Source organism: Podarcis raffonei, chromosome 4 (assembly GCF_027172205.1).
Source record: "Podarcis raffonei isolate rPodRaf1 chromosome 4, rPodRaf1.pri, whole genome shotgun sequence".
Taxonomy (NCBI): Eukaryota; Metazoa; Chordata; class Lepidosauria; order Squamata; family Lacertidae; genus Podarcis; species Podarcis raffonei.
The window spans coordinates 35609440-35622907 of record NC_070605.1 but is presented as its reverse complement, the minus strand read 5'-3'; the positions used below and the strand labels follow the sequence as shown (position 1 = coordinate 35622907).

The window sequence follows — 13468 nt, the reverse complement described above, 5'->3', positions numbered from 1 at the left end:
ACATTTATAACAGACTGCTTCCTCCCTCAAGAGACCATCAGATTAAATCAATTGGTGGGATGTTTAGGATGAACATGAAACAGGATGTCTTAATTAATGGTGATTAACTTATGAAGCCCATAGCAACGGGACATGGTAAGGGCTATTACCTTGGTGAGCTTTAAAGAAAAGGATTAGACTTATTCTCCATAGGGCTATGGTTATTATCTCAGTCATATATACTTTACATTTTCTGATTTCTTTTTAGTTGTTGATAATGTAAAAAAAGTTCCTGGGGAGGAGGCTAGAGAGAGTGAATTCAGATTTTATAAAATAAAATCTGAGAGATATCTTCTTCTTCTTCTTCTTCTTAGGAGAGCTTCACAGAAGTATATGCAATGGCAGATTTTACTCTTCCACCATTAAGACCAACAGCAAAGCCACCATCAATGTTCAGTGTGCATCTCCCACCAGTGAAAACATCAGCCAGACAAGCACCAGCACCCTTGTCGACCACAACTCCTTCTCATCCAACTAGAGGTTCAAACAAGCATGCCCCATCTTCTTCCGCAATGACAAATCCTGTTTTTCTTCCTCCACTGCATTCTGCAGGCAAGAAAATGGGAGGAAAATGCAATGTGCTCCCTCCACTAAATGCTGCAGTCAAACAAGCGGAAGCAACACAGGAAGCATTTTGTTTGCAGGTGAGCAGCCATGTTGGTCTTAAAACAGTCACTTAGTTGTCTTGTTCTGGTGGGTGTACCAGGCAATCCAGCATCACCAGACAAATATTTTTCAAATTTGTCATCTCCAAGCAAAAAGTAGAAGTTTGAATGCTTTGGGAGACCAACAGTAAAATTAGAAAGAAAAGAAGTAGCTTTTATAGTAAGTATAGGATTACTATAGTATCGTAATCCACTGCACATTTAAATATATTTCCTAAGGTCAGATAATATAAACAACTATAAGGCTGTTGCATACCATATGCAACCACCCCCACCCCAAGAATCCTGGGAACTGTAGTTTGTCAAGGGTGCTCTGTGTGGAGTACAGTTCCCAGTTCCTTCACAAAGTAAAATAAGTTGTCAGCACAAACACCCTGGCATTAGTACACCAGTTAACACTTCCCACCACTCAATCCACAAAGGAGAGCATTGAACCTCTTGATGAACTGCAATTCAGTAGTTTCATGTTGTAGTCTTCTTTTGAAGTTCTTAGTTTGTACAGTGGTACCTCTGGTTACAAACTTAATTTGTTCCGGAGGTCCGTTCTTAACCTGAAACTGTTCTTAAGCTGAGGGACCACTTTAGCTAATGGGGCCTCCTGCTGCTACCACGCCACCGCCGCGTGATTTCTCTTCTCATCCTGAGGTAAAGTTCTTAACCCAAGGTACTACTTTCGGCTTAGCAGAGCCTGTAACCCGAAGTGTTTGTAACCTGAAGTGTTTGTGACCTGAGGTACCACTGTACTCACCAGTTGCCAAGTTCCAACCCTACTGGGTAGGGAGTGGGTATGTGATTGTGCAAAGTGCACCATTTCTATGCACCATTATAGGCTGTTTTCATACTAGAGTATATTAGATGGGAGTAGAGCTTGCTGATGTGATCCCCACAAATATTCATTATTTTATTGTCTGAATGAGGTGTTTGTTGATGTGATTTATTTCATAATTGTAAAAAATGTTCGCATTCATATATGTTTTGCATATATACGTATGAATTTATATACATACACGTCTAAGATATGTCACGTGTTAGCAGGGTGTACATTTTTTCATCCCTGCACGAAATTAAATTTCAGTAACATTCCCTTGCGTGACTGCACAGTCCTGCATTGCAAGCAGTTGGACTAGATGATTCTTAGGGTCCCTTCCAATTCTGCAATTCTACGATTCTGCATTCTCCGCTTACACCGCTTCCCGCCAGCAGGTGGACGGACCCGGGTGTTCCTCCTTCCTCCGCCCTGTCTGCGCTGGCTCCATCCGGCCAGCAGGTGGCGCTGCAACCTAGGACTTGCTGGTAATGGGAAGGAACGCGGCAAGCGGAAGCTTTAATAGGCCTCCTTTCCCGTTATGCCCCTCGTTTCCGTTGACCCCTCGCTCTCCCTTTCTCCTGGGCTGATTCGGCGGCGGCCAGAGGAACAGCGGCAGTAGCTGCTGCTGCTGCTACGGGGGGATCATGGCCGCCTCGAAGCCCGTGGAGGCCAGCGGGGGCGGGAGCGGCTCGGGGATGCCGCGCTGGCAGCTGGCCCTGGCGCTGGGGGCGCCGCTGCTGCTGGGGGCCGGAGCCCTGTACCTGTGGGGCCGGCGAAGGCGCGCCACGCGGGGCGGAGGCAAAGGGGCGAGCGAGAGGAAGACCCCCGAGGGAAGGGCCAGCCCGGGGCCCGCCGACGGCTCAGGGGCCGGACACCCCGATGGACCCAGCGGGGACGAGATGGTGAGAAGGGCTGGGGTGACGGGCTGAGAGGAACGGGGCTCGAGGGCGGCCGTTGGGAATGGAACGTTGGGGAGGCGAAACCGTTGGGAGGCGGCGGCCGCGCGCGCTCGGCGGGAGGCCGCTCACGTGCCGGAGCCCAACCTGGTTCCTTGGGGTTCCAACGGCCCTCGGTTGTGTTGAAGGGCCTCTCTCGGGGAGCACGGAGGGCCAGACCGCGCGGCCCCTCCCAGGGGCTGGCGGCAAAGACACCCAGCCCATTGTCGCCTCCGCCAATCCCTCCTCACGTAGGCTGGGCGGGAATGATCGTTGGCGTTAAATGTACGTAGCGCATGAGGGCCCTCGTTTCCTCAGCCCTGCCCGATTCGCTCTCCTCTTTCGGAGCGCAGCTGGCACCTGGCAGCCGCTCTGTTTCGGTTGGAGAATAGGATCAAATGTTCCCAGTAAATTACAGGGGCGACCTCTCCAAGTTGCTGACCCCCCCGCCATTGATTTTAGCCTCTTGCTGCTGGCCCTGGCAAGCTGGAAAAAAAACAACAACTACTGTAGCGGAAAGGACTGAGATGGGTTTATATCCGTTAGAAATTGGACCCAAATCTCAGAGTCTGGTCCCAATTTGTAATTGACTTGGGATAGGAACTTGAATTAGCCTTTACAAACCCCTCAGTTGTGAGATTCAGTGCTATTACTAGAATAAGTGGGGAAACCAGTTATGAGATTCTATGCCATCACTGGGAGATGAGGGATCCACTTGATGATACAGTATATATTTTCATAGGTTTGGATTTAAGAGTATGAATGCCTTTGAAAGCCCTTCCTCAAGGCAGCTCTTAACTGTTATAGGTGTAGGACATTCCAAGTGTGTTAAGCATGTCTCTTTGGTCATATACAGTGGTACCTTGGTTTAAGAACAGCTTGGTTTATGAACAAGTTGGATTAAGAACATTGTCTGTGAGGACTGTGCAGCTAATTCAGTTATGTAGTCATGCATGCGGTACAGTCCTCTTGCCGATAATGCCTATTGCTTCTTTGAAAGAGCTCTGAGCACATGAAAAACCAGTGCATTTATGAACTGATTTTTATCCATCTGGAGGATATAGATCGGGACAGCTAAGTGGTTGTGACTGTCCAGATGTAATTGGGCTCCACTTCCCAGCAAGTATATTGAATGGGTCACAGATGATGGAAGTTGTAGTCCAACAACATCTGGAGGGCCACAGGCTAGTTATTTGTAATGTAGATTCTAAAATTTGTGCTCCTGTGTCTGTTACGTTCTGAAAACAGGGATAAGTAGTTGTTGAAATAGGTGTACAGAACTGTACAGTTCTGGTTACCTGACTTCAGTAAAGGCATTGCAGAACTGGAAGTGATGTAGGAAAGTGCAACCAGATAATGAAAGCCCTGGAGCAATTCCTCTATGAGAAAAAGTTATGTAACATTTGAGGCTTCTCTGTTTGGAAGAGAAGACAGGTAAGGAGAGACATTATAGAGATGTGTAAAATGATGCACTGTGTGGAGAACGTGGCTAGAAGTACACTCTTCACCTTTCATAATACAGTGGTACCTTGGTTGTTGAACTTAATCTGTTCTGGGAGTCTGTTTGACTGCAGGAACTTCCTACACTCAATTGGAAGCCGTGTCGGATGTTTGGCTTCCGAAAAACGTTCGTAAACTAGAACACTCACTTGTGGGCTTGTGATGTTCGGGAGCTGATTTGTTTGGGAGCCAAGCCATTCGACAACCAAGGTACCACTGTACTAGAATTCAGGGCTCATCCAGTGAAGCTGACGTTGGAAGATTCAAGACAAGAGAAAAAGAAGTACAGTGGTACCTCAGGTTACATACACTTCAGGTTACATATGCTTCAGGTTACAGACTCCGCTAACCCAGAAATAGTACCTAAGGTTAAGAACTTTGCTTCAGGATGAGAACAGAAATCATGCTCTGGCGGCGCGGCAGCAGCAGGAGGTCCCATTAGCTAAAGTGGTGCTTCAGGTTAAGAACAGTTTCAGGTTAAGAACGGACCTCCGGAACGAATTAAGTACTTAACCCGAGGTACCACTGTACTTCACACAGCACATAGTTAAATTAGAATTCACTGCTACAGGATGGTAGTTATGACCGTAAGCTTGGATGACTTTAAAATTGGGTTAGACAGATGCATGGAGGATAAGGCTATCAATGGCTGAGTATTACATCCAGTTTCAGAGGTGGTATGCCTCTGATTAGCAGTTGCTCCGGAACATGTGCTGTTCTCATTTCTTTATTGTGGGCTTCTCATAGGTATGTAGTTAGTCACAGAACAGGATGCTGGACTAAGTGGGCCTTTGGTCTGATTCAGCTAGACTGCTTTGAAATAAAATGCAATAGCTTTGATTTAGAGCCGTATATTTTGAAATTTTATGTAAATATTTCTCAAACTTTTGATTCCATAAACAACTTTCGCTTAAAATAGGAGGAAATTTGTTTTTAAATTCAAAAGATACCTTGTAACTGCAGGATGCTCCAGTTCAAAGTGCATCATAGTGGAGGCTTACTTTCCCCAGTGCTTAATTAAGTCACTGCCCAGGGTGTCCAGAGCATGGAGGTGTGCTTTCTGGGCAGTGGTAATGAATGCTTCAGAGATTCCCATGCTCTTGCCATCTGTACTGATGACTGTTTTGGGAAATCCAAGTGCATCTTTTGTCTTCAGGATGGTGTCGCATTTCACATGCTGGCAGCTGAAGCTGTATGGGGTCTTCCCCATGGCCTAGTCTGAGGCTCCGAAACTTTTTTCAAATCACACTTTAGCACTTATGACCACACAGTTTGGGAATTAGTGCCCAGTCTAAATCTTACTAGGTAATTCAGTGCAAGTTAAGAAAGGCAGAGATAAATACTCATGAGGAAGATACATAAATGGGAAACAGTTCTTGTTTTAATGTAGAGTCAGGCATCTTATTGCTGTCTTAGTAAATGTTCCTATAGATAAAAATGAAAGTTCTTGGTGTCTCTTGAGATTTCTAAGCAGAGTGCAGTCATTAGATAGTGGGGATCTACCAGCATTCTAATCTTAGAATGAAATGTATATAGTCTCTTGCATTTGACGGGAGCTGTTAATTGCCATTTATGCCAGGCCATGGATTAGGAATATAAAGCATGGCTTAAAGTAAGGGCTTTATTTTTTACATGGTGCACTAGTTCCCAAAGTTGCTCTGCCTACATTGTTGTGCTCTGAAAATGTGTAGTCCGATTGCATGATGTGAACAGTTGCTTAATTCTGTTTCCAACTTGGAATTTTATTTTTTAATCTATCTGAGGAAAGCCTGTGAAATTGGAATGCTTGCATTCTCTTTGCAAGCATTGGAGAATGAATATTAGCACTTTCCATATCAGGTTAAATAATTAATGGCAAATTTTTAAAAGTGCACTTTTAAAACTTATTGATCTTATGAGTAGTTATATATATATTCCTTTCTTTAAAGTGAAATAGGATAAGCATCTTCTATTGTTTAGGCAATAATCCCTTCTATTATAAGGGACGCGGGTGGCGCTGTGGGTAAAACCTCAGTGCCTAGGGCTTGCTGATCGCATGGTCGGCGGTTTGAATCCCCACGGCGGGGTGAGCTCCCGTCTTTCGGTCCCAGCTTCTGCCCACCTAGCAGTTCGAAAGCACCCCTAAGTGCAAGTAGATAAATAGGTACCGCTTTATAGCAGGAAGGTAAACGGCGTTTCCGTGTGCTGTGCTGGTGCTGGCTCGCCAGAGCAGCTTCGTCACGCTGGCCACGTGACCCGGAAGTGTCTCCGGACAGCGCTGGCTCCCGGCCTCTTAAGTGAGATGAGCGCACAACCCTAGAGTCGGACACGACTGGCCCGTACGGGCAGGGGTACCTTTGCCTTTACCTTTACCTTATTGGTTAGGCAGCTTAATAGCATTTGTATGATGTTATTGTTGTTGTTGTTGTATTAATGAATGGAAAATATTAAAAAGTCCCCAAGTCATCCTTCTTAACAAATGATGTAGGTGCCTAGAATTTGGAAATCTTTTTCTAGCCAAAGGTATTTCAAATCTCAAGCTTTCAGTATCTTATAGAGACAAGCACTGCATTTTTGTTGGAGAGGCATTTTGTGGTATAGGTGGTTGGTGCCAGTTATTTTTCACCGGCATTTTGGTACCACAAGAATAAAAAATTGCCTGTGTTGTTTGGAAGACAGTTTTTAATTGTACATCTGTAAGGAAAAAGCTGAAACTTGTCCTTTATATATCTCTAGTCAATTTTTGTCATATGTTGGCTTCACTGAGATCATGCCCATTAAATGACAGCAAATTCCTCATTCTGCTTGAGAAGACACTGTCCCTAAAAACAAAGGCCTTGTTCATAAGCTTTGTGACATGGAAAAATAATGAAGACCAATGCACATTCCTTTAGTGTTTACTTTTTACCACAAACCTTTTTATCAGCTTGGTTTTACCATAGTTTTCTTTACAAATGAACAAATATGCTCATCTGCATTATCTCATTTAGGGAGTCTGTGTTTGAGAGACAAGGTAGTAATCATAAAGTGCTATTCAAACAGCCTTTTCAAGACTAAATGACATTAAGTCTCTATTATGGTACTTGAGCAGTTTTGTACAGGTAGTACAGATTTCATCTGCTAGCAACTAATGTCTAAATTATTAACATTTCTGTTATGATGTGTTTTCTTTCAATGTAGAAATTAGAGGATATTTTGCATGCTTGTAGGGATTCTCCATTGTGAGCAACATGATTTTCTAAGTCATGCAATACAGCCCCGTGCCTGCTTCCTGTTTGAAGTTCTTGTGTTTGCAAAGGAAACCACAAAGCTTTGGATTGAGGCCATAATGTAAATTTTACCATTGAAATATGTTATACCCCCAGAACTAGGAGTCTTAATTTTAAAAACATTAATTTTGAAGATGTTAATTCTTCCACTTGACCTCTTAGAAATAAACAAAATTCATAGTGTTTGAAGATGTTTTCTTAGTTACTGCTGCAAGTGAGAATGTAATTATGTCACCACATTGGTTGTACATTGAGCAGTTTAATAATAAAAGTCCATAGTAACATCCTCAACACACATCTCATTTCCTTGAGCAGAGAATTGTCTAGGTTCAGTGCTACAGAGTTAAGTGTTTTATTTATAAAAAAAACAAAAAACCCTAGAGATACATGGTATCCTATAAATATTTTTTTTTAGTTTCCAAAAAATAAGCAAAGATTATGGAAGCAAGCAAGCTAGTAATATATCTGCTGATCATGCCTGAGATTCCCAGAGAATAACTAGTTCACTCAGCTCCAAACATGAACCCAGTTCTAGTCAACTCCAGCTTAAAACTCAGCTTTCTTGTCTGACTCTCTAGGAGGCCAAATTTAAAGTTCAAACTAACACGAATTTCTCTTAGCGCTTCCTTTCTAGTTGGAGAATGTTGCCTTTCAAAGGCTTGTCATAGGTTCCAAGTCAGCAGGAAAGCATGAAGGCTGTCTTGTTAGCTGTCATTGTGCAAGTATCAACTGGTCACTCATAACTATTAGCAAGCAAGAAGCATCACAGAATGTTCAGTGACCATAACAGTCTTCTCTCTTAAGTTGTGCATTCTCTTGGACTTAAAAGGAGATACATGTGTAAGCTATATTGCCTTCCTGTGCTGGTAATAAAAAGAGGCTTATCTTCTACTTCTATTTTATTTATTAAAATAATAATCTTAGTGTGATAGAGTATGTTTAATTTATGTTTATGTTTAAATTGGTAGCAAGATCTACACCACAAAGCTAGGGAAATATTTTAAACAGTCCTCTCAGCTGACAGCTGTGCCAGCCTTTTATACACATCATCTTATAACCATACATAGCTGAGATTCATATTGGCCTCCTCTAAAGATGCTCTATATAGATTGCTCTAAATAAAGGTGGGGGAAATGTTTAAATCTTTGCCACATTTTGAATGCTGTATTTTGTTTACCTATAGAAAGAGCATCTTTATAAAATAGTGGGTTTCTTGTGATCAGCCCCCATCAGTGTTCGAAACTCCCATTTTTCTAGGCGCATTTTGCTATGGAATTTCATTAGTGTGAGCAGTTTCTGAGCTCGGTACAGTACTGCGCCTAAGATTTCAGATTAAAACTGCAGAGTGGAAGGAAAAGAGGACCTTTTCCTGCCTCCCCACTTCCAGATACTCTTTGAAGACTGGAGAAGGGACCCTCTTAAGAATATACGGGGGGTGGGCAGGGGAAGGACTAGACTGTGTGAAAAATGAACATAATATTTTAGCTGCAATTCATTCATTTTCAGCTTTGTATTCTTGTTATTAAAAATGTGCCTAGACATTCCGTTGATGTGCACATAACCTAGGTTTAAGGTGCTGTTTAGCTCCTAGTTTTCATATCTCAATTTCTATAAGGTGGTTCTGGAGACTTTTATTTTATTAAGTTTTATTAAGACCACCCTTTTGTATTTTCAAAATATGTATGAATGGTAAATATATCTTTTTTTTCCAGAGCCCTCTTGATAGAGCCCAAGCAGCAAAGAACAAAGGCAACAAATACTTTAAAGCTGGGAAATATGAGCAAGCCATTCAGTGCTATACCGAAGCCATCAGTTTATGTCCGCCTGAGAAAAATGCTGACCTTTCTACTTTTTATCAGAACAGAGCTGCAGCATATGAGCAACTGGTATGTATCTTAATTACAAACATTATTAATATAGACTTCACCTGCTTTTTTGTATGTTTAGACATTTTATTTTTTCTAGCCCCCTAGGCATTAAACTCTGCACATGCAGAGGTTTAAAATTCTTCTAATCCACAAGTGCTACTTGCTGTTTGCAATTCATTGGTAGGGAGAAGCAGCACATAGACCTTGTTTTCATGATCAAATTCAGACTTAATCCAGGATATGCATGAGTTCCATGCACTCAGATACATCCTCTTCATGTGAGCAGGGAAACAAACCATGAAGGAGAAGTTAACTATTGCTTCATGATAAATACAAACTGGAAAACTGGTTAATGCCTTCCAAACAAGTGAATATATTAAACCATAGTTTAAAGTTGGATAACAAATCCTGGCTTCTTTGGGAGCCATTAACCATAGTTTCCCAGTTCACACATGAAGCTGTGGTTAACTGAAGCTGTCTCACTTGTTCCCCATTTGCATGGAGGGGGCAGCAAAGGACTTGGGCATATCCTGCCTTGTTAGGCTAAGTTTGAACACCCAAATGAAACTCGTGAGTTTTGTGGTTTGGAAGTTCTGAATTGCAGGATTCACACATGGCTGTGTTGCATCTCCTAAAGACCACTGCCTTACACAGATTATCACATTCCCAGTTGCCTGACTGTGTAATTGAAATGGAACCTGAGATTCCCTTGGTTTTAAAGATGACACTGTTTCTTGGAGTGCTAGATTTCTAAACTTCCATACCTTACATTTCTGATTAAATACTGGCTACTCTCTGTGTTTGTCGGCTTACTCTACTGTTTCTGTATTCTGCAAACTATATTTACTTTTGTCCTAATGCTGCTCTAGAAAATTAATAAATATACTGCTCTCCATACTCAAAACTTTTAAAGCTGATAAATTTATATTTCCATTTTTATTTGCAATACGCTAATGACCAAACTGAAAAATGTATTAACACATTGAATTTATGAATTACGGTAGTACTGAATTTCAAATCCAGTAATTTGTGTGACTAGGTGAGATGGCCAACCTTTTTCACAGAAACTGATAAGAAATTTGCAAGCAGGATAAATGTTGTTTGTCTGTTTGAAAGCTTACCTCTCCAGCAAACAATCTGCCCAAGCCTGCATTCCTACACACATTTACAAGGGAATAAGCCCCATGGAACACAGTGGTCTTAGTTCTGAGTATAAGAATCACAGTGGGAGGATTGCATTAAATTTAGTTGCAGTAGCAAACTTACCTTTAATAAGATACTTAGAAATATGCTTATTAGAAGTATTTCTTCTTTATTTGCATTATTCGGGCTTGAATAGTACAGTACCAGGTCTTGATTTCACTAGGCTTTGAATACTTCTTCCTACCAGCTGTATCTCTTTTTAGAAAATCTTGTTTTAGCATGCACACACTCATTTTCTTATTGGGTTGCAGAGTTTCCCGGTTTCCTTTTTGACTGGCTGCTTCTGCTCTTTGCTTTCCCGGACATCTGTCTCCAAGATGCTACTTTGAGAGCGAAAAATTCATATGCTTTATGGTCAAACTGTTTACTAATACTTTAGTAAGACTACTCTGTAGTTTTAACCATTTTCTGTAATCCTAAACACATCAGCCTGGGAGTAAGTTGCATAGAGCACTCTTGAGTAAACAAGCATAGGCTTGCATTGATGGATTTGTAACTTAAATCTAGAGCAGCATCTGAAGATAAGATCATTTCGGACTAAAAACTATTAAAGCATACCAGGTTGCAGTGTTAAAAGTGGTAGAAATCTCCTGTAATTTTTCTCCTTTGAGAAAATAACTTATTTGTAACTGGTTATTCTTATATCTGCAGCAAAAATGGAAAGAGGTAGCACAAGACTGTACAAAGGCAGTTGAGCTAAATCCCAGATACATAAAAGCCCTCTTCAGGCGTGCAAAGGCTCATGAGAAGCTAGACAATAAGAAAGAATGTTTAGAAGGTGAGTATGTTGTACTTTAAAGTTAAAGATTCAGAAGTTGTTTGAATTCAACAAAAGAATATAAGTTTATTTTCAAAATCCTTGGCTGCAAAGAGGGTTATGTATAAGCCATGTGTTCATAGCGATAAAATGTACATTGTGGCAACTGGCTATAAAGTTTTTCAAGGATTAAAGAACTCATAATTGATATAGTTTTCTGTTTATAATCCCCAGATGTCACTGCAGTGTGCATTTTAGAAGGCTTTCAAAATCAGCAAAGTATGTTGCTAGCTGATAAAGTTCTTAAACTTCTTGGGAAAGAAAAGGCCAAAGAAAAATATAAGGTATGTTTTTAATATTGGTTGTGATAGTAACACACCTGCCATTTGATGCTGGTTACAAGAATAAAGCTGTGCTAATGGTTTTTACAGAAAGTGTGAAGTGATTTGAAAACTGGTCCTAGTGAAAGTAAGGATTGCTGATAACCACAGTGGGAGTAGCCGATACAGGCAATAGAAGCAGCAAGTCACAAGTCAGATACTTTACGATATTTATCCTTCTTTTTCTGCATAACATGCCAAAAAACAAGCATGTTCCGGTATATACATGGCTCTCCACAAAGAACAAAAACCAGGTTCCTACCCTAAACAGCTTATTATTTAAAAGTAAACATAAGAAAAACAGGAAGGGAAGGGAAATGGAGGTATGTCTTATTTATGTTAGACATACTTTGGTTCCAGTAGGATAATGTGTTGTAAATAGTTTAATTATCAGTTTCAGTAGCAAGGAATCAACTACAATACCAGAGATCATGATAAACCAGCAAGACATCAGCAGTTGTATCAATATTACAGGAAAAGAGTCCTCCTAACCCGGAATATCAATAACAGCATGGCGTTCATCCAGATTTTCCATGAAAGAGTATTCTTGAGTGAAAATTAGCACCCTCATTAACACCCCCTTAATTTAGGTGTGGAAATAGAAGAAGGGTCTTCATGAAGATGGAAAAGAATTAGCAGGCTGATAAGGAAGGAATAGTGCTTCAAAAACCCTGGCCGGACTGTTTAGTACTTCATAGGCTGCCACCAGCACTTAAACTGCACTTAGAAATTGAACCAGAAATCAGTTTTTTAAAAAGTGTAATTAAATTGTGTGCTAATTTCAGTTGGATTAGTTACTTGCCATTGACTGATAAAAAAATTAGAAATGGCATTTGAGCCAACACTGTCCATCTTATTTCAGAACAGAGAACCTCTGATGCCTTCACCACAATTTATCAAATCATACTTCAGCTCTTTCACGGATGACATTATATCCCAACCACTTCTTAGGGGAGAGAAATCTGATGAAGATAAAGATAAAGAAGGAGAAGCCTCTGTCATAAAAGAAAAGTAAGTAAATGATAAACTTAAGTGAGTAAATTTTCGGTTTTCTAGTATGCATCATTGTCTGTTCTGCATCTTTATAACTATGGACTTCTGCTGTGGTATCATATATAATTAATTAAACAGGAAAATTTAAATAAAGCTAGTGCTTACATTCCTTCAAGTAGTAGGAGTCGGCATCCAGTGTGAGGACCAGCTCACCTTTTGCTTGTGGCACCTACACGGAGTAACAGGTTACTAGCTAATGTATTTGTGTGTAAGGGTGTGTGATTTTGTAATAAGGTATGGTTGATGGGTAGATGTTGTGACAGTGGGCAAGAAGTGATCTGTAGCAATGTTGTAGGAAGGCGTGTAACATGATTTCCTTTCTTAAAAAGAGGGTGTGAGACCTTAAGACTCGCAAAACATTTTCAACTTTTTATGGAAATGGGGTCACCCCCAATTAATGTTTGCTGCTGCTTGTTTTTAATGATAATAGTTTTCATTTCTGTCATTGGATAAGAGTGTAATTAAATGTCTCTATCCTCAACTTGGAAGCTGGTATTTGGTTTTGTTGTTAGTTTTTTGTTAACTTATACTGGACAGACATTTATAGAAGGGCCACCCAGATGCATATTGGAAGGCCAGAAGCAGGCCCTGAGCACAATAGCAGGAGAGACTCATCCTTCATTAATTTGTCTAATCCTCTTTTCACATTTTTGTTATTGTTATGACCCACAACAACTTAATATCAAAAGCAAACTTGGCCACCTCACTAGTCACCCTTAACTCTAGGCTAGTTAGTAAGTAAGTAAGTAATTTCTTATTACGGTCAAAGACCAGTTCAATAACTCTAGGCTGTTTATGAACAAGTTAAAAAGCACAAGTCCCTTGTAGGACTCTGCTTCCTACATCCCTCTATTGGGAGAACAGCCCATTTATTCCAACTCTCTGCTTCCTTTTACTTAACCAATTCCTGATCCATAAGAGGACCTATATAATTCCTTACACTCTGAAAGAACTCCTAATAGGTTAGTGAAACAGGTCTTATCCTAGCAGAAGGCATCCTGGTTCTACTTCA

The 13468-nt window shown here is 40.9% G+C and overlaps 1 protein-coding gene across 4 annotated transcripts in view; it reads left to right on the top strand.

Moving 5' to 3' along the window:
- TOMM70 (translocase of outer mitochondrial membrane 70) overlaps positions 1-13468 on the top strand; it is a 38994-nt gene that overhangs the window by 12080 nt on the left and 13446 nt on the right. For 3 of the 4 annotated variants that reach the window (XM_053386189.1, XM_053386188.1, XM_053386187.1), the window contains exons 3-7: positions 354-683; positions 8908-9081; positions 10918-11044; positions 11258-11367; positions 12266-12414. In XM_053386189.1, coding sequence (XP_053242164.1) covers positions 354-683; positions 8908-9081; positions 10918-11044; positions 11258-11367; positions 12266-12414 — 890 coding nt within the window. Of the gene's footprint in view, positions 1-353; positions 684-2131; positions 2415-8907; positions 9082-10917; positions 11045-11257; positions 11368-12265; positions 12415-13468 lie in introns of those variants that run through there. The other variant, XM_053386190.1, reaches the window with a different exon arrangement.